We start from the raw sequence: 25,520 nt of genomic DNA, 5'->3' as shown, positions 1-25,520 counted from the left end.
CAAACAGGGCAAGTGGGAGAGGGAGAAGCAGGCTTCCCATGGAGCAGGGAGCCTAATGTGAGGCTTGATCCCAGGATCTTGGGATCATGACCTGAGCTGAAGACAGACGCTTAATGACTGAGCCACCCAGGCACCCCAAGGGAGAAAGAGTCTTAAGCAGGTTCTGCGCCCAGTGTGGAGCCCATTATGGGGCTGGATCTCACGACCTTGAGATCATGACCTGAGATGTAATCAGTCAAGTACTTAACCGACTGAGCCACCCAGGCACCTCATTTGTTTTTTAATATGTATTTGTTACCATGGTTATGAACACCTGTACATTTACAGATGAGAGGCACACAACAAAACTGGGTGAAATACTGTAAAGGTGCAAGAGTGGTAACAGAGACACAGAGAAGCAGACCAAGAGTTCTTTCCCTCCTGCTATAGTTAAGATATCAAATTTAGGGTTTTTCAAATGCTTTGGGAGGCTTTTGGACACATTTTTGCCTTATGCACAAGGTGTCCTGGACCTGTGCATAAGAAAATTCTTTTTTTTTTTAAGATGTTATATATTTATTTTAGAGAGAACGTGCGCGCGCGCACACACACACACACACACACACACACACACACACACACGAGAGAGGGGAGGGCCAGAAGGAGAGGGAGGAGCAGACTCTCTGCTGAGCAGAGACCCCGACTAAGGGCTCAGATCCCAGGACCCTGAGATCATGACCTGAGCTGAAGGCAGACACTCAACCAATTGAGCTACCCAAGTGCCTCTGCTTTGGAAAAAATATTAAAATTGTAACCATACAGATAAGGGAAGATAACTACCTTAGCACTGCAAATTGGATAAAAATTATGTACTAGAAATAATTTTTTTTTTTGAAGAGCTAGTGGGGCAGGTGAAGAGAGCCTTTGCCAGCTGACGCTTCTCTTCTGACAACCTCTTGTGACACCACCTATGACCTATATCATTGGGGAACTATGGATGTGGAAGAGCCCTGACAGGCGTCCCCACTGTCCCACGACGGCTGCTTTTGTCCTTCCTTTCTAATCACAAATATTTAAAGAATCATGTGTTAGCTCCTTTGTGTGGAACTGGAGGTACACATTGGTACGGTAGCAGACAGGTTCTCTCTCTTGGGAGCTGCCAGTCCAGTCTTTAACCTGGTATTTATTTGGAGGAATGTGTGATAAGATTTCATGTTGATATCCCCCAGGGGATGCTCAGGGGGCTGCTGTGGAAAGGTGAGATGGGAGTGTCTGAAGAAAAGCACGTGTCAAGGCCACATGGGGCATATTTGAAGAAAACAGAGAAGTCACCAGAATAAGAGAGTCAGGTTGGAGGGCAGTTGGGTGGCTCAGTCCGTTAAGCATCTGACTCTCGCTTTTGGTTGAGATCATGATCTTGGGGTTTTGGCTATGTGCTCAGTAGGGAGTCTGCTTAAGGTTCTCTCTCCTTCTCACTCTCCCCTCCCCTCTCATGCTCAATCTCTTTCTCTCTCTCTCATAAATAAATAAATCTTAAACAAAGAAGAGAGAGAGGGAGAGAGAGAATCAGGTTGGGGCCACACCTTGCAGGGCCCTGTGAAAAGGCACAGATTTTCACATTGTAAGTATTTTATTCTGCCTAAAAACTAAATTCTTAGTTCCAAAGGTGAAACTCTTAAGGGCTGGTTCTGTGCTAAGCATTTTATGTGTATTAACTTATTTGTGTCTCACAACAGTGCTATGAATTAAGTTTTTCTAAGCATAGTGAGAAACCCCAAAATCATAAAGGAAAAAACCCAATAAATTTAACCATGCCAAGGTGAATTTCTGTGGAAAAAGAATACCACAAACAGTGAAAAGTGCAAAAAGCTAAGATGAATATTTGCCACGCATATAATAAAGAATCATTTTCTGGTATATCAAGGGCTTCTGTAAATCAGTAAGAAGGAAAAAAATGCAAGAGAAAGCGAACAATGGGAAACTGACAACTCACAGAAAAGGAAGAAAAAGGGGCTCTGAAAACCTAAAAAAAGTGCTTAATGTCACACAGAAATGCAAACTAGAATGATACATTTTTCCATGAATCAGATCGACCAAGATGAAAAAATTTGGTAATATATGCAGTATTGGCAAAAGTGAGAGATAACGGGGCTTTCACACTCAATTTAGGGGAGTCGAAACTGGTACCTTCTTTTGAGTACAGCTGGGGAGATTTGTCAAAGTGAAAGGCAAACTCTCTAGCCAAAGCAATTTTCTGAAAATCTAATTTACGGATATACTTGAAAAAGTGTATAATAATGATTGTAAAGGATGTATTCTGCTGTATTGATTTTTTTTTTTTGATTTGCAAATACAGTTTATTTTGCAGAAATTCAACATAATAAACAGCAGCACCTCCCACCCCACCCCCACCCCCGCCCCCGCCCTTGCCCCTCTTCCCCGTCCTGCTGGGTGCAGAGCGTCCTGCTGGGTGCAGAGCGTGCTGTGCGAAGAGTGAGCAGTGAAGCAGCCCTACTGCTTAGGAGGGAGTTTCAGGAGTGATGGAACCTGCCTGCCTGCACTTGTCCTCCCCCGCTTCCCGCCCCCACGCACCTGTCCACTGCACAGCCCCCCAGAGTCTGTCTGGACTACACTGGACCAGTTAAATGGATCCAACCCAGTTCTCCAATTCCTCCATGTCATCCTCTTTCTCTTCCTTCTTGCTGGGTTTTGATGGTAAGGTTATAGAGGGAACATTTGGTAGAGGGACTGTTGCAGGTCCGCTGACTTCCAGCAAATTCTTGTCTAGTTCTTCCTGTTCTAATTCTTCTAATTCTGCCATGAGCTCATCCTCATCAAACCCTTCTCCATATCCTACAGGTTTTAAAGTAGCTGTTGAAAGCTCCCGTGCAAGTTCTTGCTGGTCAGCAATGTCCTGCTTTAACTCATCAACTTTGTCGATGGCCGTGTTGTCGTGGGCAACCTTCGTGGCCTTAGCAGCAGAGCCCATGTTCTTGAGCACCTCTCTGTTGGTCCTGGAGTTCTCCAGGGCCTCCCGCTGAAACTCGGTGGTGGATAGTGTGCCATCGATCTGCGCCAGCTGCTTTCTGTACCTCTTCCTGCGCTTCGGTGCCTGGAGGCCCCACGGGCTTCTTTCTGTGCCGGGCTTCTTGGTGGCGGTCAGCTCCTGCTCCAGCTTCATCTCCAGGAATTCCTGCTTCTTACTGGGCATCTCCATCATGTCCCACAGCCACTGGATGGCATCCGAAGGGGTCAGGGTGCCCTTGCTGGTCTTACCCCCTCCTGCTCCAAACAGTTACCTGAACAGTGACATGGTTTCTGCTTGCCAAGCCAACCTGTGCCTCCTGCTCCAGCTCTGCTTGGGTCCAGCACCTGCTCCCCTTGTCTTTTTTTTTTTTTTTTTTTTTTAAAGATTTATTTTAGAGAAAGCAAACGCACTGGGGGAGAGGCAGAGGGTAGGAATCCAAGCCCCCACTCCCCACTGATCACAGAGCCCAGTGTGAGGTGCAGTCTTACAACCCTGAGATCATGACCTGAGCCAAAACCAAGAGTTGGACGCTTAACCGACTGAGCCACTCTGCTGTGCCCCTCTGCTGCATTATTTGCAATAACAAAACTAGGCAAACTATAAATGTCCTGTAATGGGGATTAAATTCTTGCGAGTATATTCATACGATGGAATATTGTGTAGCCATTAAAAAGAATGTACTGCCACAGAAGGATCTTCAAGTTGTAAATGAAAAATATTGGGGTGTAGATCAGGAGGATTCCACGTGTGTGTGTTCGTGGAGGCAGTAGTATGTTTGCACACATGTATTTGTTACTATGTCCATTTTCTGGATGAGTTAATAGGAAAGTGAAATCACTAGCTCATGTTCACAGAGCTGGGATGTGAGCGAGCGCTGGCTAGCTGTAGTCCATGGGATTTTTCTCAAGGCCAGTCAGAATGATGTTTAGATTCCCCCTAAAACACTAGTGAGATGGTATAGGAAAAAGTAAAAATAAGATGAATTTCAGTTAATGTAAACAGCAGGAATGTTGATAGATTATTCCTTGTCAGAACAACCTTACATTTATTGTTATGATTGTCAATAATAATATCTAACATTTAGTGCTTAGCGTGCACCAACACTTGGACAACTAAGCATCTTGAACTTAACACATACCAAATCAAACCCTTGATTTTGCTCTTCCTATCCTTTCCATGTTTTTTTTTTTTTTAATCTGCTAGAGCTTTTTTTTTTTTTTTTTTTAAGATTTTGTTTATTTATCTGACAAACAGAGATGGCAAGTAGGCAGAGAGGCAGGCAGAGAGAGAGAGGGAAGCAGGCTCCCTGCCGAGCGGAGAGCCCGATATGGGGCTCGATCCCATGGACCCTGAGATCATGACCTGAGCTGAAGGCAGAGACTTAACCCACTGAGCCACTCAGGTGCCCCCCTTTCCATGTTTCCAACCTTCTAGTTGACTAGACGCCAAACCTAGGAGTCTTCTTACTTTTTTCTTTCCCATTCCATGTATAATCCTTTAGGAAATCCTCTTGTCTACCCTGAAGATAATCCTAGTTGGACTTTTATCACTCCTCCCACTGCTGCCACCTTGGTCCTCTTACCATCATTTCCTGTCTGGATTGTTTATCACAGTGGCTTTCTTAACTAACCTGTGTGTTTTCCCTGTGCAGTAGTTTGAAAGGTGATTTAAAAATGTAAGTCAGATCATGTTGCTCCTCTGCCTAAACCTTCTAGTCCTTAACCATTTCACAAAAAATAAAGGTTGAAGTTTTTATAGTGCCTCCAAGGCCCTATATCTTCTGGCTTTTCATTACCTCACTGGCCTCCTCTGCCTGTCTGTCCCTTGCCCATTTTGCCCCAGCCACACTGGCCTCTTGCATACGTGTCATATACTGTCTGCCCATTGCCTGATATGTCCCTCTCCTGTAAACAGGCATGCTGCTGCCTTGCTTCTTTGAGGTCTTGTCAGATGTTACCTTATCACTGAGCCCCACCTCCCCTGTAGCCTGTATAAGCATCCCCTCTCGCTGCTTTCTTCCTCTTTTTTAAAAAGATTTTATTTATTTATTTGACAGAGAGAGAGAGAGAGAGATCACAAGTAGGCAGAGAGACAGACAGAGAGAGAGGAGGAAGCAGGCTCTCTGCTGAGCAGAGACCCCGATGCGGGGCTCAATCCCAGGACCCTGGGATCATGACCCAAGCTGAAGGCAGAGGCTTTAACCCACTGAGCCACCAGGCGCCCCTAAATTTTTAAAAAAGATTTTATTTTATTTGACAGAGAGAGTGTGTGTGAGAGAGAGAATGAGCAGGGGAGGGGGCAGAGGGAGAGGGAGAAGCAGATTCCCTGCCAAATACAGAGCTTGATATGGGCTTGATCCCAGGACTCCGGGATCACAACTCAAGATGAAGGCAGATGCCCAAGTGACTGAGCCACCCAGGTGCCACACTTTTTTTTTTTTAATGGTTTAATTTATTAATTTGTTAGTGAGTGTACATGAGTTGGGAGAGGAGCAGAGGGGTAGAGAGAGGGAGAAAGAATCTCCAGCAGATTCCCCGCTGAGCAGGGAGCTTAGTTTCTGGTCTTGACCTTACGACTCTGAGATCATGACCTGAGCTGAATCCAAGAGTCAATGGTTGGGTGCTCAACTGACTGAGACACCAAGGTGCCCCATTACTTTATTTCTCTTGTAGCAGTTATCACCACATGACATTTTATTTAGTTACCTTTTTTTTTTTTTTTTTTTTTTTTAAATCCCTCCATTGCAAAGAAACCCTCTTGAGGGCAGGGTTATTCTGATAACTGGCATGTGGTCCTCAGAGCCTGTGTTGGGTATCCACTGTTTGTGGCGTGAGTGAATTTAGTAAGCCCTGTTTTTTATTATCTCAGTTTATTCTTTTTTATTTTCATTTTTTATTTATTTTATTTTTTGCCCAGCCCCTATTCTTTTTTTTTTTTTTTGAATAGCTTTAATGAGGTATCATTCACATACCATATGTATTTAAAGGACACAGCCCATTGGCTTTTAGTATATTCACATACTGCACTATAATCTTAGGACATTCCCATCACCTCCAAAAGAAACCCTGTACCTATTAGGTATCCACCTTCTCAAAGCAAGCACTGATCTACTTTCTGTCTATGGATTTGCTTATTCTGGACTTCACATCAATGGAATCATAGAACATGTGGCCTCTTGTGTCTGGTTTCTTTCCTTTAGCTTAATATTTCTGAGGTTTATTCAAATTGTAGCATTTATCAGTACTTCATTACTTTTTTTTTTTTTTTTTTTACGATTTGCTTATTTATTTATTTGAGAGAGAAAACACACAAGCAAGGGGAGGGGCAGAAGGAGAGGGAGAGAGAGAATCGCTCAAGCAGACACTGCGTTGAGTATGGAGCCCAATGTGGGGCTCAATCCCACGACCCCAATATCCTGACCTGATTGAAAAGCAAGAGGCTATTGGTCAACCAACTGAGCCATCCAGGTGCTCCCAGTAATTTGTTACTTATAATGGCTGAATGATATCATACTGTATGGATTCTCAGTTTCTTCTTTTTTTTTTTTTTAAAGATTTTATTTATTTATTTGAGAGAGAGAGACAGTGAGAGAGAGCATGAGCGAGGAGAAGGTCAGAGGGAGAAGCAGACTCCCCATGCAGCTGGGAGCCCGATGTGGGACTCGATCCCGGGACTCCGGGATCATGACCTGAGCCGAAGGCAGTCGTCCAACCAACTGAGCCACCCAGGCGTCCCATTTTTTTATAATCTTGGGGTGTTCTTTTTTTTTTTTTTTTTAAAGATTTTATGTATTTATTTGACAGACAGAGATCACAAGTAGGCAGAGGCAGGCAGTGAGAGAGGAGGAAACAGGCTTCCCACTGAGCAGAGAGCCTGACGCGGTGCTGGGATCATGACCTGAGCTGAAGGCAGATGCTTTAACCCACTGAGCCACCCAGGCGCCCCTCTCAGTTTATTCTTAAATGAAACATAAGAATTATCATTGCAGAAAAAAATGATCAATCCTTGCCTTTTTGAGGGTACTGAGTCCGAGGAAGAAAGAACTTGCCCGGGTCATGAGCTAGTAAGCGGTAGAGCTCAGATGTGCGCCTGGGTCTGGGTGAGTGGAGCCCTAATCACAAGGCTGCAGAGCTCTCCGTGCCCTTAATGAATGATTTACGACAGCTCTTCCTCTTGCCTTCTCTCTCTTTCACTGTCCTAACACACTGTAATTGGGCCAGTATTTGTAGAGAAGTCTCTTGAAAGTTCATTTGATTATCAGTGCCAGGACTCTACGTTTAATAATGATGTGCGTTCCCTGGAGTATTGAATTAGCCTATAAAGGTCAGATAATTTGACTTCAGAAATTACTCTTTTTACCACAAATCTTGGTGACTTTTGGAATCCATGAAGGAAATCTTGCTGGGAACTAGAGAGGAATTCTCTTGAAGTGAATGGCTTCATGGTGGACTTCATTATTTGTGTGTGTGTTTTTTTTAAAGATTTATTTATTTATTTGACAGACAGAGATCACAAGTAGGCAGAGAGGCAGGCAGAGAGAGGGGGAGAAGCAGGCTCCCCGCCGAGAAGAGAGCCCGATGCAAAACTCGATCCTAGGACGATTTTATTTATTTATTTGGCAGAGATCACAAGCAGGCAGAGAGAGAAGCAGAGAGAGAGAAGGGGGGAAGCAGGCTCCCTACTGAGCAGAGAGCCTGATGCTGGGCTTGATCTCAGAACCGTGGTTCTGGGATCATGACCTGAACCAAAGGCAGCGGCTTTAACTCACTGAGCCACCCAGGTGTCCCTACTTGTGTGTTTTTAAAAACTTTTTATTCTGAAATAATTTCAAATTTGTACAAATGTTATAAGAATAATACAACTTCAGTGTACTTTTAACTCAGATTTAGCAGCTAACGTTGTATACATTTGCCCCCCCCATATGTATACACACACTGTATGTGTAACTTCAGTCTGAACCATTTGAGAGTAAGTACCAGATATGATGTCTTGTTACTCTAAAATACTTCAGTGTGTATTTCCTAAAAACAGAGACACAGACATAGTTAACAGTATGCTTGTCAAAATCAGGAAATTTACATTATAATAGTATTATTATCAAATTTCTGCCTCCCCCTGGTCAGTGATAATGCCCAGGAAGAACCATGCAGTGTATTCTTGTGTCCTTTTTCTGGCCTGTAATCTGGAAAGTTCTTTCTTGGCTGTCCCCTCCCCCTTCACAGTTTTGACATTTTTGAGGAGTACGTGCCAGTGAGTTTGTAGAATGTCACGCACTTGGGGTTTGTCCGATGTTCCTCCGAATTCGATTAGGTAATGCTTTTTTGGCAGGAATAGCACAGAAATGGCACGTGTTCTCAGTGCGTGTTGTGATGCCAGTTTAATCCATAACCGGTGGCGTTAACTTTCATCCACTGGTTAAGATAGAGTCTGTCAAGTTCTCCACTGTGAGGTTCATGAATATTCGTTATTTGTTAATTAATAAGCATTTTGTAGGGAGGTTCTTTGAGTTGTTGTAAATACCATCCTTCCTGAAATGTTCACCCACCAGTTTTAGTGTCCTCTGATGATCCTTGCCTGAGTCATTCATGTGCTGGTTACCAAATGGTGATTTTCTAATCCTCGTATACCTTCTATACTGCTTATATATTACATATATGTAAAATATTATATATTCTATACTGCTTATATATTATTCTTTGTGATTCTATTTCAAAGAGCTTTCCCTTTGTCCTTTTTTTTTGTTTAAGATTTTATTTGTTTATTTGAGAGAGAGCCAGAGCTCTAGGAGGGGGAGCGGCAGGGTGGGGAGCAAGAAGCAGGCTCCCCACTGAGCAGGGCTCTGTGGCACGGTAAGGTACTCCAAGCTCATCTTACGTTTTTAGTGCCCCAGACCTGGAATTAGCTCTTTCTCCAAGGAACCCAGTTCCTTTTGTTGGAGAATGGTATTTAGAAATCATGATAACGGGGCTGGTTATGCTGATGGCTTCTGGGTATCATTGCTTCCAAGCCCTTTTGGAAGAGAGAACTATGAAGATACGTATCCATCTGCATGCACAAAAGCACAGGGACGTACACAGAACCATACATCTGTATTTCTGCAGCCATCTCTCTATGTGTATTAAAAAGCAGAGTTTATATTGCCTCCAATTTTTTTTTTAAGATTTTATTTATTTATTTGACAGACAGAGATCACAAGTAGGCAGAGAGGCAGGCAGAGAGAGAGAGAGAGAGAGAGGAGGAAGCAGGCTCCCTGCCTAGCAGAGAGCCCGATGCGGGATTCGATCCCAGGACCCTGAGATCATGACCTGAGCCGAAGGCAGAGGCTTAACCCACTGAGTCCACCCAGATGCCCTCTATTGCCTCCAATTCTAATCTGCTTTATTCTGGTTTTCCCCTTTCCATATTTGTATCCCCTCTCTAATAGTGAGAAACCTGGCTCTCATTATCCTTAATACGTTTCTTTATTCACTAGTTTCTTTCTTTACTTGTGTAATTCTACTCCATGTGTTCAATCTCCTGACCATATGGCCTATCTTTCAGGGCTTTGGGCTCGGCTTCATACCCCCATCCCCAGTCCCACTGACCATGCCCCTGGCCCCACTGACTACGCTAGCAGGATCCCAGGATCCTTCCAAGAGGAAGTCAAGGAGGGGGGTGGTGATTAGAGAGAAGAGGAGTAAGAGGAAGGGAAGGTCCTATTTTATATTTTTATTAGCTACTCTACTCATGGGCATTTTAGCTGTCATGGTGTGGAAAGTAGTGCTTTCTGGAGAATTTCTGGAGAATTGTGGTTTTCATTGCTCTATTTTTCTCTCACTCAAGATGGTTTCACCCAAACATCACTGGCGTGGAGGCCGAAAACCTGCTGTTGACAAGAGGCGTGGATGGCAGTTTTTTGGCGAGGCCCAGTAAAAGCAACCCTGGAGACTTCACCCTTTCCGTTAGGTAAGTTGGAAGAAAAAGAGAACACTGCAAGGGCTTTTCAGGTGGGAAATGTTGAAACCCCTCCAGGACAACTTGCTACCCTCATGGAGAGTAGGCCTGCCTGCGGGCCTGTGGCGAGGCCTGGTCTGCATGTCAGATGCGACTCAAGCCCGCTTGCAAGGCTCAGGCATGGGCTCCTGAGACTGGGGATGTGGGAATGCGGCACAAGGGGTGTCATCATGGGCATTTCTTCTCCCTTGAGGAAACCCCTGAGTGTGAGGTGGACAGAGTGTTGCAGGTCCTTAAGCCACACAGGGCTCCATCCTGGTTCTCGTCATCCTGAACCTGGTGGCCTGCATTTTTCCTTTTTCTTTCTGTTGATTTCTTTTTGGGAAAATTGCTTTCTAAGAGTTACTTCAGATCAGTTTTCTTTTTCAAGTAATTAACATCACTGAGGAAGTTGTGGTCCCTTTTGTTCCCCTGCCCAGTCCCCTTCTCCTCCCTCTTTCCCCAGAGGAAACCACCATCGAGAGGTTGGCATATATCCTTCCTGAATGTGTTTTTTATACTTGTACTGTCTTGGTGCTATTGTGAACAATATAAAGTTGGTTTGTGTGTTTTTAGAATTCATATCCATGGTCTTATAATATATCTGCTATTCTGCAACTTCCTTTTTAAAGTTTTTGAGTTCTCTGCTGATCTAATTCTTCCTTTTAATGGCCAACATAATTTACTTACTTCTTAATTAAAAAAAAATAATAAAAGCAGATTCATAAAGCAGTCGAGTTATAGCTCCTTGAATAATCTAGAGGAAAGGGAATAAGTACATAAGAGAAAGTTAGTTTCTAGAAAGAGTCTGTCACATATGCTCATAGAGACATGTAACAGGATGCTGGTCATACTGTTCAAAAAACTTTAAAGCAAACTAAAAACAACTCAGTGTCCCACAATAGAGGGTTGGACAAACTGGTCGGTTTATTTAGGATCCCCTTTTGGACTTGGGAAATATCTTTTTGGGTTAGGTTAGTTTTTTTGAGGAGCCCCTGTCCTTAGCTTTTACTTGTGTTCTTCTTTTTTAAGATTTTACTTATTTATTTGAGAGAGCGCATGTGTGTGAGAGCAGGAGCAGGGGGGTGGGGGAGAGGGAGAAGCAGACTTCTTGCTGAGCAGAGAGCCCGATGCGGGGCTGGATCCCAGGACCCCAGGATCATGACCTGAGCTGAAGGTAGACGCTTAACCAACTGAGCCACCCAGGCGCCCTTGTGTTTCAGTTCAAGGAACGGATCTTTCACTCCTAAGGATTTATCTCAGCACAGGCTTCTAACTTAAAGCTATGTGATATTTAGGCTGTAAGAGTTTGGTTGGAGAGCATCTGATGCTACTGCTGCTGCTGATAACAGACGTGACTGAGGAGTTGACATATGTACCAGGCCATTGCACCACGCACTTGGCATGTATCATTGTATTTAATTTTCCTGACAGCCTGGGAATAAGTTCCACAATTACATTCATTTTGCAGATGAGTAAGCCGAGGCACAGAGGTTAAGTTAGTTAGCTGCTCTCACGGCTTGTCAGTGGCAGAACCGGGGCTAGAGAATTGGTGTGATTTTTTTCCCCAACTTTTTTTTTTTTTGTTTATTTTTGAAAAATGCCTGACCTGCAGAGAAGGTGAAAGGTGAATATAGTGGACACGCATATTCTCTTTACTAGCCAGTGTTTTGTCATGTTTGCTCTTTCTGAGTATGTTTGTGTATATACTTTTTTCCCCCTGAGCTTTTTGAAAATAAGTTGCAGATAATCAGGATATTTATTTTTTATCTTTATTTTATTAAAAAAATTTTTTTAGAGATTTTATTTTTAAGTACTCTCCATACCCAGCATGGGGCTCGAACTCACAACGCTGAGATCAAGAGTCTGCATGCTCTACTGACTATGCCCGCCCGCCAGGTGCCTTTATTTGCATCTTTAAATACTTCAGTGTGTATGGCAGAGAAACAAGGGCTTTCTGGACAGCTACAGAATCATTAAGAGTAACACATTTTAACCTTGCTTTAATAATATTGTCAGATATATAATCTACCGTCTGTATTCAGACTTCCCTTATTTCAGTAACGGCTTTAGAAGCCGTTGAGTCTCTCCACCTTCCACCCCTCCCCTGCCCTAGACTAGGTTCAGGAGAATCTCGTCCAAGATCATCCATTGCATTTAATTTGTATGTTTCTAGTCTCTGTCTCCTTCCTGACCTTTTCTTTTTATCCTCATCTTTTAGCTTTTTGGGGAGTCAGGCCAGTCATTTCTTGGGTTGTCCTCCAATCTCAATTGGCTGATTGTTTCCTCATTTTCACCTTCACATGAAACATTTTGGGCAAACACACTCCAGAGGTGATGCCGGACCACCCCGTTATTTCACAGACTGCCTGTTTGGCCCATTCTTTGGTGTTCTTTGGTTTAACCGCTGGATTCAGGTGCTTGCCAGATGTTTTTCATTACAAAGGCGCCTTTTTCTTTTTGTAATTATTAAGTGGTCTGATGGGTGATAGTTTGTATCGTCTTCCCCAGCATTTTCTCACTTCGTGTTTTTAGCATTCGTTGATGAAGTTTGTCTGAATAAATCATTTATGGCACCTGAAAAATTATTTTTCTAATTCTGTTCTTTCTTTCTTTCTTTCTTTCTTTCCTTTTTTAAAAGATTTTATTTATTTATTTGAAAGAGAGAACACGAGCAGGGGAGGCGGTCAGGTGGGGAGAGAAAGAAGGAGAAGCAGACTCTCTGCTGAGCAAGGAGCCAATGGGCACTGGATCCCAGGACCCTGAGATCACGAGATCATGACCTGAGCCAAAGGCAGATGCTCAATGATTGAGACACCCAGGCGCCCCTCATTATTAATTTGATGCTCTAATTGCCCCACATTCGGCTGGCGTGGTTCCTGTATCCTTTTGACATTTCTCCAGTGATCTTTGAGTACATCCTTGCCTTCTGGCTCTCTGAGATGTTTCAGGCTATTTTTGTAATTTTTTCCCCCCCAAGCCTGGAATCATTTTGTTTCTCTCAAGAGGCTTGAGTCTTTCAATGGGAAATGGTGTTCAGGAACCAAGATTTAGAAGCTAGGTGTGTTTATTGCTTCTTGGCCCTCACAGTAGACAGAGCTGGGAAATAAATATTTATATATTTCAGACCAAGTGTTCTTACTAATAGTTCCAGTTCAATGCAACTTTCTTACCTTTTCCCATCCCATATTTGTGTTTCCCTTCTCTTGTATGGGGAACCCTGCTTCCAGATGCAACAATATATGACCTCACTTGGCCAATTCTATAATACAAAAATTGTTCCAGAAATACTATACCACTGTCGTTCCTTTTTTTTTTTTTTTTTAAGTTTTTTTTATTTATTAGACACACAGACAGAGATCACAAGTAGGCAGAGAGGCAGGCAGGGGAGGGGGGATGCAGGCTCCCTATTGAGCAGAGAGCCCGATTGGGGCTCCATCCCAGGACCCTGAGATCATGACCTGAGCTGAAGGCAGAGGCTTAACCCACTGAGCCACCCAGGCTCAGTGGAATTAGTTTTCTGTGTATTTGTGAGTTAATTATAAAGCGAGATTTCTATTTATATTCAGTGTTTTTCAGGTATTCATTTTTTTCTGATCTTTGATTAAATTATATGTTTTGAGTGTGTGAAACATTTACAAGATTTAAAAATAAAACTGTATAAAAGGTATTTTCTGAGAAATCCCCCCCTTTTTTGGGGGGGGGAGAAATCCCACTCTTATCTATGCCTTGCACAATTTCCATCCTTCCCTGAAGGTCATCATTTCCCTTAGTTTCTAGTTTATCCTTTTGTTTCTTTGTACACATGAAGTAGAATACTATCTTTTTCTATAGTTTACTTTTTTACTTACAGAAATCTTTTAGTAATCTTTCTCATCTTCGTAGTCAACTGAATAGTGTATAAATGTATACAATTTCCCTACAGATAGGAATTTAGTTTTTTCTAATATTTAACAGTGACCGATACGGCTGCAGTGAACGGGATCCCATTTTGCATATGTTCTGTGCTTTTGAAAAGCTGTCTTTTCAAAGCTGAAAAGTGATTTCCTGGGAGGGAGGTGATTGGGGGGAGACAGTATATGCACAGGTGGCATTGCTTTTTCAGATTCTTCTCCGTAGCGATTGCACCATCTTGCGCTCCCACCAGTCATACACGGGGGCCCCATTTCTCCACAGCGTCACCATTTGAGTGTGGTCAAGTTTTTCCTTTTCATTAGCTTGATAGATGAGAAATGCTGTCTTTGCGAATTTTAATTTTTATTTCTCTCAGGATTGAAGGTGAGCATCCTTTAATGCATTTAAAGACCATTTGTGTATCTTTTTTGTGAACTTAGAACCACTGCCTTTGACAGTTGTGCAATGTGGCCGACTTTCACTTTTTCTGTTTCTTTGTCTGTGCGTAGCCGCTGTTACAGATGTCTGCGTGCCTCTGTGAGTGCGTGTATGCGTTTGTATATGATGTGTTTATTGTTGTGGTTCTGTGCAATCCAACCTTTATATTATGTGCCCATGCTTAAAAATTGATCATTATGTTATCTTATATTCAGTTCATCAAGAAAGATTCCCCCTCCCTTTTTTCCTTCTCCTCCCACTCTCCCTTTATAATCTTGAGGAAAAAAATACAGAAAAATACATAAAGTTATGTAGAATCACTCATGTTGTATTTATGGCCATTTTCCCTTCAAAATAGAATATAAAATAAAACAGACTTTCCCTTTACCCACCATCCTTGGTCCTGTGCTTCCTTTTGTCCCATTGGCAGCTAGTCTCATGAGTTTGTTATACTTCATTTAAAAAAAAAAAATATGTATATATATATGTATGTTTGTAATATAATAAGTAACATTACCTGGAAATAGTATCTTCACAATAATAAAATATAACACATATATATGTGTGTGGGTATGTCTGTATCTTAAATAATCTATAGTATTACTGTGTGTGTGCTTAAATTTTCATAAATGGTACATCCTGAGCATATCATTCTATGCTGTGCTTCATTTCATGCACGTACATTTCATGCACGATTATGTTTTTGAGCTCCATCTGTGTGGCTGTGTATTAATGTCGTTCATACCTGAAATATCTTTCTTCGTGTTATGGCGTTAAGTAAAGGCTAGAAATGGGAAGCCCTGATGTTCAAGTAGAGTCAGATATAGTTGACCCGAACGAAGGTGAGGGTGACCGGAAGGACCCTCTTTACCCACTGGAGAAGGTTTTCACCAATAATTAGAAGTCGGTATTGTCAGGAACATTTTGGGATGTTTTTTTCTTATTTTCTTTAGTCTCCATGTTCTTTTTTATTTGGTAGAAATGTATTTATATTTTCCAGAGGCTTCATCAATAATCTGCAGGATCAGACTAAAAGCTCATATAGGTCAATGGTTATCATTTTGGAAGTGCCTGGCCCCTTGGTAATAATGAGTGTCCTTGTGATGTAGTCATTTGTTCAGAAAACTGAATGGAAATCACAGGCTGCCTAGGCTAACCAAAATACCAAGTTTTATTTATTTAAGGTTTCTTTTAAGATTTTATTTATTTATTTGGCGGAGAGACAGTGAGAGAGGGAACACAAGCAGGGAGAGCAGCAGAGGGAGAAGGAGGCTTCCCACTGAGCAGAGACCCCCAATGCGGGGCTCAATCCCAGAACCATGGGACCATGACCCGACCTAAAGGTAGACACTTAACGACTGAGCTACCCAGGTGCCCCTAAAATACCAAGTTTTAGAAACTTTTGATCAATGTTTTGTCACCTCAATGGGAAAACATTTTAGCTATCTTGTGCTGGAAACTCAGTTGTCTGTGTTTTTAAGGTACGTTAAAGTCTATGATTATTTAAGGTATGATTTAAGGTATGATTATATACGGTATCTTAAGTGTACAGTGACATGAATTTTGACAAATGTATTTATTTATGTAACCAACACCGTAGTCAGAATATTTTCATTACCCTAGAAGATTCCTTTGTTACCCTTTCTAATTTCCCCCCTTCTAAGTAGCTACCACTATTCTCTAACCCTATAGACTAGTTTTGCTTATTCCGCAAGTTCACTGACAAATGAAGTCATATAGTACGTATTCATTTGTGCCTGTCTACTTTCTCTCTCTCTCTCTCTTTTTAAAGATATTATTTTTAAGTAATCTTTACACCCAGTGTGGGCCTTGAACTCGCAACCCCAAGACCAAGAGCCACATGCTCCCCTGACTGTGCCAGTCAGCCACCCTTGGCTTCTATCTCCTAAAGTAATGTTTTTTGAGATTTATCCCTGTAATTGTGTATTTTAGTGTTTTTTTTTTCTTTAATTGCTGTGTAATGTTTTATGGTGTGAGTGTGTAACTTATTTATCCATTTTGGTTGAGTTTCCAGGATTTTTCTATTCCACATAAAGCTGCAATGAATATTCTCATACCAGTCCTTGGGTAGCTAGACAGTTTCATTGGCAGGGGGGGCAAAATACTTACAGTGGTTTTATTGGATTAGAAGATAGATTGATGTTTAATATATGTGTCTCTATTAATTACTGATGAGAAAAATTATTATCTCTTAATATATGCAATTTGATAGATTAGACTTCCAAAATAGAAGTTGTAGAAGAGAAAGGAGCCAAGAAACAAAGCCCCTTGGTGTTGAAATGGTTGACCGTGTGGTTTTCACTCACCACATTTATTACAGGAAAAGTATAAACTGGCTTCTTGGGTGTGTTTCAAGGTTTAGGCGGAATCTGATACCGAATATGACATCCATTTATACTAGTATGGCTCTTTATTGGTTTTTGTTTTCCCCCTAATGGACTCTTGTAGAAGAAATGGCGCCGTCACCCACATCAAGATTCAGAACACTGGTGATTACTATGACCTGTACGGAGGAGAGAAGTTTGCCACTTTGGCTGAGTTGGTCCAGTATTATATGGAACATCACGGGCAATTAAAAGAGAAGAATGGAGATGTTATTGAGCTTAAATATCCTCTGAACTGTGCAGATCCTACCTCTGAAAGGTCAGTGACTGTGGTGCATCTCTTCAATGCTGTAGGTGTTGTACGAATGCATCGTGGGGCCTTGGCTTTATCTGTTTCTCAAGCGGTCATCTTTGTAACTAAAGTTGTTTTACTGAAGCAAGAACCACAGGATCAGATTATTTTCTGAGCGTCCCTTTCTGTAAAAGCTTCAATCAGTGTTCCTTACACTTAGTTTCGCAGGGCTCTCAGACAATTCCTGTATATACTTGGTGAGTGCAGTCATTTTAAGATGACTGAACTTGAGCTGATCATCTCTGAGAGCTCCGAGAGCAAAACAGCTGCTAAGGGAGGCGCCAAAACAGCCGCAGTGCCTGTGCTCGCTCCCGACCAGCTATGCAGCGGTGCCACCAACAGATGTCAGCTTAAGCTCAGCAGCCGAAAAGCGGAGCTCAGAGGGTTTTTCACCAGTTCTGTTCTGTTGTGTCCACAAATGTGGGAGAATGACCTTGCCTAGAGGGAGCTAAATGATTTCAGAGGGCTTCTTCCCCTTGTATAGGAACCAAGCTGATGAAAACCAGGACTTGACTTATTTTTATTGATTTTATTGGTTTTCAACATTTCCATTCTCCTGTCGGACTCAGGACACATTCAGGGTCTCTTTGTTAGGTTTGTGTATTTTGTATCTCCAGACAGCTTTCTTCACCTTGCCCCTTGATGTCAGTTCTGTTTTAGGCGGATCTTTTGTTTCCCCAGATACCACTGCAGCTTCAAGCAAAAGGCTGTTGGCCAACTCAGTTTATTTCTAAATTTTACTCTGTTCGGTTGAGTGTGGATGAAAAATAACTCAAAGTATATTCCGCTAGCGACGAGCCATTAGTGCTATCCGCCACGATCATGCTTGCTCTCTCACCAAGGTCCTGCGGGGAAAAGCCACATTAGTCATATAACTATGTTAAGATTTTTTTAAAAGTTGGTCTTTGTTTATTTATTTAATCTCTACCCCTCCCTCCCCAGCATGGGGCTTGAACGCATGACCGTCAGGCTCTTCCAACTGAGCCAGCCAGGTGCCCTTCTAAAATGTTTTTTATAGTACCTTTTTTTTTTTAAAGATTTTATTTATTTATTTGACAGGGAAAGAGAGACAGTGAGAGAGGGAATACAAGAGGGGAAGCGGGAGAGGGAGAGAGGGTGCTTCCCACTGAGCAGGGAGCCCGATGTGGGGCTCCATCCCAGGATGCTGGGATCATGATCTGAGCCTAAAGCAGAAGCTTAGCCACCCAGGCACCCCAAAAGGTTTTTTTTTAAATACTTTATTTATTTATTTGACAGAGAGAGATCACAAGTAGGCAGAGAGGCAGGCAGAGAGAGGGGGAAGCAGGCTCCCTGCTGAGCTGAGAGCCCGATGCGGGACTCCATTCCAGAACCCTGAGATCATGACCTGAGCCGAAGGCAGAGGCTTACCCACTGAGCCACCCAGGCACCCCCCAAAATGTTTTTTATAGTATCTTAGAGTAATGTCATCTCAGAGTCTGTCCTCATGGCCCACATCAGGACTCTGGAGTACTAGGTAAAAATGCTGATTGCTGGGCTCCTTTCAAACTAATGTATTGCTGTCTCTGGTTAGGAGGCATGGGAATTCACATTTTTAGCAAACTCCCTCACCCTTTCTCTAGATGTTACATGCTTTTAGAGCTTGGAATGATAAACTAGTATATAGTCCAAAGATACTGACAGCAACCTTCGAGGCTATTGAAGTATTGGTTGGAAATGTTAAGAAATTTGGAATGCTTAAATTAATTTATAGTGAAAATCCTTTTTTATGTAGTATTCACATACTAAAGCAAGGGCAAACATTCAAATGATTTTTTTGTCTCTATCATGACTTTCTATTTTAATTTTTTAAAAAGATTTTATTTATTTACTTGAGAGAAAGAGAGCATGAGTGAGGGTGGGGGGGTTGGGGGAGTGGGGAGGGGCAGAATCAGACCCCCCACTGAGCAGGGAGCCCAGTGTGGGGCCCAATCCCAGGATCCCCAGATCATGACCTGAGCTGAGGGCAGATGCTTAACTGACGGAGCCACCCAGGCACCCCCATTTTAAGTTCTTTAAATGGCTGTGATTAAATAGTTGGTCCTTTTGGAGTAGGACATGGAGAAAACACAAAGTACATTTAAAAAAAAAGATTTTATTTATCTGACACAGAGAGAGAGATCAGAAATAGGCAGAGAAGCAGGTGTTGGGGGTGGGAAGCAGGCTCCCCGCTGAGCTCGATCCCAGGACACTAAGACCACGACCCGAGCCTAAGGCAGAGGTTCAACCCTCTGAGCCACCCAGGCACCCCACAAGGTACATTTTTTTAAAAATGGGAGATTTAAGAGAAAATAGGAAAGATTTGAGGGCATTTGTTTACAAATGACTGTGGGATCATTTGAAGTGTAATGGTTATTCTTAACATCTTTCTCATTTTTCCTGCCTGCTTGGGATGCAAATTGTCCTACATGGGATTGGCCAGTGTCTTGGAGGAATGGATCATTTTTTTAATTGTGTTTAGGAAAAAGCTGGCTATATGTGAGCGAATACTGTGAACCCGTGGCACAACTCAATTGATTTTCATTTAAAAAAATTTAGGTGGTTTCATGGACACCTCTCTGGGAAAGAAGCAGAGAAATTACTAACGGAGAAAGGAAAACACGGTAGTTTTCTGGTACGAGAGAGCCAGAGTCACCCCGGAGATTTTGTTCTTTCTGTCCGAACTGGTGACGACAAAGGAGAGAGCAATGATGGCAAGTCGAAAGTGACCCACGTCATGATCCGCTGTCAGGTAAAGTCCCGCTTGAACCACAGCTCTGGCAGAATGTCCTCTTCCGGTGATTCTTCTGCTGGAGGAAGACAGACATCACTTCCGAAGTCAGATTTTCTGTGCTCAGGCACAGGCTTATATGCTTTCAGAACATTATTTATTACAGTTGTTTCATCATTTCAGAACTTTATTAAATTACCTCTTTCCAGTCTATCGCTGGCAGATTAAATCATGCCTCAGAGCATCATCTTTTATCCTGTACCACCTGATCTGTTTTGGCCGGAGTCGGCCTCAGTCTCCCTGTTTCTGAAGTGATGGCCTCGGCTCCTCTTTAGGGTTGTCACAGTCTGGCCTGATACTGTATTTGCCTTCTTTTTGGAATTCGTGCATCAAGGCTAGAAGAATTGAACTCTTTCTCTCTCTCTCTCTTTCTTCCTTCCTACCTTCCTTTCTTTCCTTTCCTTCCTTTTTCCTTCCTTAGATTTTATTTTTGAGTAATCTTTACACATAATGTGGGGCTCAGTCCCGTGGTGAAGAGTCATATGCTCCACCAACTGAACCAGCCAGGCGCCCCTGAACTCTATATTTCTTGTTTTTTTTTTTTTTTTTTTTTTTTTTAAGATTTTACTTATTTATTTGTCGGAGAAAGAGCACGAGAGAAAAGCATACAAGCCGGGGGAGCAGCAGGCAGAGGAAGAAGCAGCCTCCCTGCTGAGCAGGGAGCCCAATGCCGGACTTGATCCCAGGACCCTGAAATCATGACCTAAGCGAAACACAGGCACCTAACTGACTGAACCACCCAGGCATCCCTTACTATTTCTTGTTTTTAATGTGGTTGCAGGACTAAGGGCTAAGAAAGTTAATTCTTGGTCAACTGTGTCAAACTTGCCTTAAAAGAAACTATTTATTTATTGCTTCGGTTTTTAAATTAAATTAAATATATATTAAAAAACCCCAGCTTTATTGAGGTATGATTCACAGACCATTCAATTCACCCTTTTAGAGTGGACAGGTTTTTGGTATATGCACATATCCAACTACCGACACTAATTCCAGAACATTTTCAGCACCCCAAAAAGAAACCCTGTGTCTATAACCAATCACTCCTCATTATTTCCCCTCCTTTCAGCTCTCAGCATCCCCTAATCTACTTTCTATTTTTATGGATTTGCCACTTTTGGATGTTTTATATAGATGGAATCATGTAATATGTGGTTTTGCCTCTGGTTTCTTTTACTTTGGATAACGTCTTCAAGGTTTATCCATATTGTGGTGTATGTCAACCAGCTCTTTATTGTCAAAACATTCCATTGTATGGCTAGAGTACATTTTGTTTATCCATTAAAAAATTTATGGGCGTTTGGCTATTATGAATGCTGCTATGAACATTTGTGTACAGATTTTTGTGATACTCGATTTGGTGAGACAACATCCTCATATTTTCTTTTAATTTATAAAGTACAGTTTCCTTTAGTTCTTTGAACATATTTATACTAGCTGATTTCAAGTTGTTTTTTTTTTTTTTTTTTTAAATTTTATTCATTTATTTGACAGAGAGAGATCACAAGTAGGCAGAGAGGCAGACAGAGAGAGAGGGGGAAGCAGGCTCCCTGCTGAGCAGAGAGCCCGATGTGGGACTCGATCCCAGGACCCTGAGATCATGACCCGAGCCGAAGGCAGAGGCTTTAACCCACTGAGCCACCCAGGTGCCCTGATTTCAAGTTTTTATCTGGGCTTTCTCAAGGACAGTTTCTATTGAGTGCTTCCCCCCACCCCCCATGTTGGTCCATACTTTCCTGTTTCTTTGCATTTTTCCTAATTTTTTTTGGTTGGAAACTAGACATTCTAAGTAACATAATGTGGTGATTCTGGAAATCAGATGCCATCTTTTCCAGGGTTTGTTGTTGCTTCTTTTTATTGTTTCTGTAGTTATTGTTGCTCTTTCTGTGTTTTGTGATTTTCCTTTATTCTTTGCTATGTGAGCTACTGAAGTCTTTGCTTTGTTAACTTAGTGGTCAGTTAATGATTGAACAGAGATCTCCTTAAATGCCGTGAACCATTAAGTCTCCCAGCCTTTGCCACAGGGGCTGTCTGTGTGTGTGTGTGTGTGTTGGGGTACAGTTTCAGTGTTCTGGCAGATTACAACTCTGCCTTAGCCTTCACTTTCTGTTTGTACAGAGCCTCAAGGTCAGCTAGAGGGGAAGATTAGGATTTCTTTGGATCTTTCCTGAACTTCACACAGCCCTGCACATACACATAGCCTCCTAGCTTCTTAAGAATATGTTAGAGTTTTTTTTTTTAACTGTTAAATTCCAGTTAGTTAACATACAGTGTAATATTAGTTTCGGTGTACAGTATTGTGATTCAGCTTGTCCCTTCAAAAGCCAGTGCGCATCACAAGTGCATTCCTTAATCCCGTCACCTATTTCCCCCATCTTCCCACCTGCCTCTTCTCTGGTAACCATCAGTTTGTTCTTTGTAATTAAGAGTCTGTTTCTTGGTTTGTCTATGTCAGAGGTTTTCCACGCCCTCCATGGACATTGCTTAGATTTTCCTTTTTTCATTTTGGTCACTGTTTTATTTGGCTTAACTGGAATTGCCAGTGCAGGCTGCTATGATATTAAACGGTTGCTGCTGATTGTTTTGGGCAGATCCCCTGAAGACAGGGCTCTAAGTCAGGTCAAATAAACATAGGCTCTGAAAACAGGATTTTTCCAGGGAGATGCTAAATAGGCCCAATACAGGTATATCTCAGAGATATTATGGATTCGATTCCAGACCATTGCGGTAAAATGAATGTTGCAGTAAAGCAAGTCAAATTAATTTTTTGGTTTACTGGTGCATATAGAAGTTATGTTTATGCTGTACTGTACTGTAGTTTATTGAGTGTGCAGAAGCATTGTGCCTGAAAAACAATAGACAGTATACTTTTCTTTTGGACAACATACCTTAATTAAAAAATACTTTATTGCTAAAAAGTGCTAACCATCATCTGAGCTTTCAGCAAGTCATAATCACTGATCACAGATCACCATAACAAACAAATATGATAATAACGAAAAAGTTTGAAATACTGAAAGAATTACCAAAATGCGACACAGAGACACAGAGTGAGGAAATACCGTCAGGAAAATGGCTGTCAATAGACTTGCTTGATGCAGGGTTGCCACAAACCTTTAATTTGTAAAAAATATTTATTTGTAAAGTGCAATAAAACGAGGTTTGCCTGTAGGGATTATTCTCTGGGGATCAGTCTCTTGAGAGAGGTCCAGATTCATTCTCTTCCCCTCCAGCTGTGCGAGGTCTCTGGCTTTCGCAGCTACCGTGATTATGAGGCTGTTGGTTTTCAAGGCTATAGAAGAGCTAGAGAGAGATACATGGCAAGTTAAAATGTCATCGTTTGCTCCTTACCAAGATGCAATCATTTTTCTTGAATAAATGGTCCTTGGAGTGTTGCAAGTTCTTGGTTAGTTTCCAGAGTTCTGAAAAATTTCATGACAATTTCTACTAGTTTTTTTTTTTTAAAGAATTTTTATATGTTTATTTGTCAGAGAGAGAGAGCACACAAGTGGGGGAGTGACAGAGGGAGAGGGAGAAGCAGACTCCCTGTTGAGTAGGGAGTCTGATGTGGGACCTGATCCCAGGACCCTGGGATCATGACTTGAGCCAAAGGGAGATGCTTAACTGACTGAGCCACCCAAGTGTCCCTTTACTAGTGTTTTTGTTGCTTTTATTGAAGAAAGGATTTTCAGAGGTCTTTCCTTTGTCATTCTGAAAGTGCTTCTTCCCTACTCTATTTTTAAAAAATTTTTTTAAAAGATTAAAAAAAATATATTTATTTGAGAGAGATAGAGAGATCACAGGTAGGCAGAGAGGCAGGCAGAGAGAGAGGGGGAAGCAGGCTCCCTGCTGAGCAGAGAGCCTGATGCAGGACTCCATCCCAAGACCCTGAGATCATGACCTGAGCTGAAGGCAGAGGCTTTAATCCACTGAGCCACCCAAGCGCCCCCACAATTTTATTTTTATTTTATTTTTTTAAGATTTTATTTATTTATTTGACAGAGAGCGAGAGAGACATCACAAGCAGGCAGAGAGGCAGGCAGAGAGAGAGGGGGGATGCAGACTCCCTGCTGGGCAGAGAGCCCGATGTGGGGCTCGATCCCAGGACCCTGAGATCATGACCTGAGCCGAAGGCAGTGGCTTAACCCACTGAGCCACCCCGGTGCCCCCACAATTTTATTTTTAAATAAAAGATCATACCCAAATATCTTCTTATATAATTTCTAGGGTATCGTATTTTCTTCATAATAATAAAATCTTTTCCTTTTGCTTCCCTTAAATAGCCCATTTTGATCTTTTTGTCAGAAAAAATTTCCTGGCCTCTGTTTATAACTTCCCTTTTAAATTTTCATTGGAAGAAGAAAGTAAAGACATGTATGTTGGCTTTCAGTGCTGCCTACCCAGCCCTGGAGTTTGTTGTGTTTCAGAGAGAAGTCGTTATGTACCTTTTCTTCAGCAGCCTACTGTATAGTTTCTTAGCCTATATATGTACATAAATAGTAAAGAATACTGTTTCTCCTTTCTTTTAACTTCTTAATTAACTTAGGAAGGGGACAATTTTTTGCATCCTAGTTGCCGAGCGATACTTAGAGCTGCTCACACCTCCCGGTCAGCTCTTTCCCTCTGGCTCGGTCTCCCCAGTTCCATTATCCTTGCTTCCTCTCCCTTGTACTCCTCCTCCAGCTTGATCTTGGGGGGCGGGGGGAGAGTCAGTCTCTGTACTTCAGTTGGGAAAAGCAGTAATTTAGCACAAAGGTAATAAGCAGGATTTTTTTCTTGTCTTGAAAGGAACTGAAGTATGATGTTGGTGGAGGAGAACGGTTTGACTCTTTGACAGATCTTGTGGAGCATTACAAGAAGAATCCCATGGTGGAAACACTGGGCACAGTACTACAACTCAAGCAGGTGAGCATATGGAAATCTAAAGCCCCATCTCCTTGTAAAGTTACAAAAAATCCCAACATAGAATATTTCAAGTAGAGAGTAGTAAAGTAATCTCATGGATTTCCCCACACTCATCACCCAGCTTCAACTGTGATCAGCTAACCAAGGCTTGTTTCATTGTTCCTGTGCTCACTGCCCTCCTCCTGTGGCATTTGGAAGCAAATTCTAGATATTACATCATTTCCGTGATTATCTCCAGGTGTATCTCTAAAAGGCCTCATAGAGTTTTTAAAGCAAGCTTTTACCAAGTTTGCATCTAGATCAACCTTTGGTTACCTTTGGGTTATTATACTTAACTCACTTTGGAGTAATTGCTATCTTGAAGTTTACCTAGTGGCAGATTATATGATCGCTCTAAGTAATATTGTAGTCTATTTATAAAGAAAAATAGTTTCGAATGTTAGCAGAGTAAAGTGTGTGTGGAGATTGAAGAAAGACATATTTCCTCACAAAACAGAAAAAAAAGTGAAACAATTTGAAAACTTTTATTGTGAATTACTGTGTCCTTTGAATTTCCTGTCCTTGCCTTACAAATGATCAACATGAAACTTTTTTTTTTTTTTTTTGCATTAACACTTCTTTTTTTAATACTTTCTTCATTTCACACCAACTGCTGAATTTGATTAGCCCCTCAACACAACACGTATCAATGCTGCTGAAATAGAAAGCCGGGTTCGAGAGCTAAGCAAATTAGCTGAGACCACAGATAAAGTCAAACAAGGCTTCTGGGAAGAATTTGAGGTAAGTTATTAAAAAAATTGTTTTTACATGAGTTATTAA

At 41.9% G+C, this 25,520-nt stretch overlaps 2 protein-coding genes across 3 annotated transcripts in view; one reads left to right on the top strand and one right to left on the bottom strand.

Moving 5' to 3' along the window:
* PTPN11 (protein tyrosine phosphatase non-receptor type 11) overlaps positions 1 to 25,520 on the top strand; it is an 85,358-nt gene that overhangs the window by 13,274 nt on the left and 46,564 nt on the right. For both annotated transcript variants that reach the window (XM_032309571.1, XM_032309572.1), the window contains exons 2-6: positions 9,830 to 9,952; positions 16,781 to 16,975; positions 19,565 to 19,757; positions 24,585 to 24,701; positions 25,368 to 25,481. In XM_032309571.1, coding sequence (XP_032165462.1) covers positions 9,830 to 9,952; positions 16,781 to 16,975; positions 19,565 to 19,757; positions 24,585 to 24,701; positions 25,368 to 25,481 — 742 coding nt within the window. The remainder of the gene's footprint in view (positions 1 to 9,829; positions 9,953 to 16,780; positions 16,976 to 19,564; positions 19,758 to 24,584; positions 24,702 to 25,367; positions 25,482 to 25,520) is intronic.
* LOC116571582 (charged multivesicular body protein 4b-like) lies at positions 2,613 to 3,292 on the bottom strand. Its single transcript, XM_032309574.1, is given in 1 exon segment — positions 2,613 to 3,292. A coding segment is annotated over 1 exon segment (672 nt). The 3' UTR covers positions 2,613 to 2,620.

The sequence above is a fragment of the Mustela erminea genome, chromosome 13, assembly GCF_009829155.1.
Source record: "Mustela erminea isolate mMusErm1 chromosome 13, mMusErm1.Pri, whole genome shotgun sequence".
Classification (NCBI taxonomy): domain Eukaryota; kingdom Metazoa; phylum Chordata; class Mammalia; order Carnivora; family Mustelidae; genus Mustela; species Mustela erminea.
Note: the sequence above shows the minus strand (reverse complement) of the source record. Positions and strands in the feature narration are given on the sequence as shown.